Source organism: Choloepus didactylus, chromosome 1 (assembly GCF_015220235.1).
Source record: "Choloepus didactylus isolate mChoDid1 chromosome 1, mChoDid1.pri, whole genome shotgun sequence".
Lineage (NCBI taxonomy): Eukaryota > Metazoa > Chordata > Mammalia > Pilosa > Megalonychidae > Choloepus > Choloepus didactylus.
Window position 1 is genome coordinate 230414951 of NC_051307.1, and position 1544 is coordinate 230416494.

Sequence of the window (1544 nt, forward strand, 5' to 3'; positions counted from 1 at the left end):
TCAGTATTAGTGGCAAGCTATGGAGTAGTGGAATAAAGTGAAGGTCTTTATTCATGAAAGGCATTTTCTACTTTGACACATAGTTAATTTGTAGTAAAGTAATAGTGAAAACTAAAATTTAAGTAGAGGAATCTGTGGTTTATACACAGAAGATATTAATGGACATGTTGGGAAGGTATCAAAATTATAGTTGTGAAATGAGAGCCAAAATATAAAAGATGTAAGCTAGGATTTATGGATTGCTATCCATGCCAAACACTATTTCAAGCCCTTTCCATAAATTAACAAAGGCCTTAAAACAACCCAGGGAAAGTTTCTACTGTCTGAATTTTACAGAGCAGGAAACTGAGGCCAAGAGAAGTTAAATAAATTCCTCTAACTGATTTTTTTTTTTTTTTTTTTCAGTTTCAAATTTTATTAACTTAGAAGGTGAACAAAATATGTAGTTCAAAACTTATTCAACTTATCTATCTGAAACATTGGTTTACAGAGAGGATAAACAGATACAGGATTTCAAGTAACTTATGGTACAGTCCTTTGTTCTTTTAAAAATATGCTTCTTTCTTCCACAAAAATTCTGTGTTGGGAGGCAAAAAATTTTTTTCTTTTATACTGCATACAAGATAGATGCAAACTTCTGATGTAGATTTCTTTATTTCATTGTCAACTCTGATGCTGAAGCTGGGAGGCACAAATGTTCACAGTTCAGTTAAATGATGCAAACAAAAAGCTTCTGTTCCCTCAGGTACAAACTGGCAGCCTCCATTTAGGTCTCCTATACGAGTACCACATACTTGCTCTCATAACCAAATCACTTCTTCTTCTTCCCTTTCCCTTTTTTACTTCCTTCTCCTTGCTGAAGACTTTGGTCACCACCTCCTGTTTTTTGAGTCCTTGTTTTTAGTTTAGGTATCATTTCTGCTGCATACAACATTACTGACTTACGTGACGGGAACTGTACGAGACAGAGGCTGCCATCTTCCTGTTTGAGCTGGACTCGGACTCTGCCCCTGTACTGAACATCTCGATTCCATTCTCTAGAATACATTTTATTTTTCTCAAGAAATGCATTAAGTCCAACTGCCAGACATACATCTTGAATCTCTGTAGCTGTAGGATTTTCAACAGCCTTTTCTATGGGGATCCGCCTCCCCTCCGCGATGGTCTTCTTGTTATTTAAATAAGCAGGATAGATACAAATGAACCTGTCCTGGTCCGCAGGGGACCGCGCGGCGGCGCAAGCCATCTCCACCCGAATCCGCAAAGAGCCTCTAACTGATTTTTAATAAGTGGATGGATCTGGGATTGAAACCTAGGGAAGCTGGCCCTAGAGCCCAAGTTGTTAGCTTCAACACAATTCTGCCAGTTACTAAATAAGATAAAACCTGGGTAATCCATGAGGTTTCTCTGGATCCAGATCTTATTTTTTAAAGATTAGTTCTACATGTGTCTATACTGTGTGGAGATAGAAGGTAGGGGAGGGTAAGAAGGAAAAAGGTCTTGGAGTCAACCTGGATTTGAGTTCTGGTTTTATTCTTCTCTAG

General features: G+C 38.0%; 1 protein-coding gene across 1 annotated transcript; it reads right to left on the reverse strand.

Annotated features, from left to right (window-relative positions):
* Positions 1-400: 400 nt before the first annotated feature.
* Positions 401-1263, reverse strand: LOC119529189 (signal recognition particle 19 kDa protein). Its single transcript, XM_037829320.1, has one exon. It carries the CDS (start codon positions 1244-1246, stop codon positions 812-814), a length of 435 nt encoding a protein of 144 aa, XP_037685248.1. The 5' UTR covers positions 1247-1263; the 3' UTR covers positions 401-811.
* Positions 1264-1544: the final 281 nt, after the last annotated feature.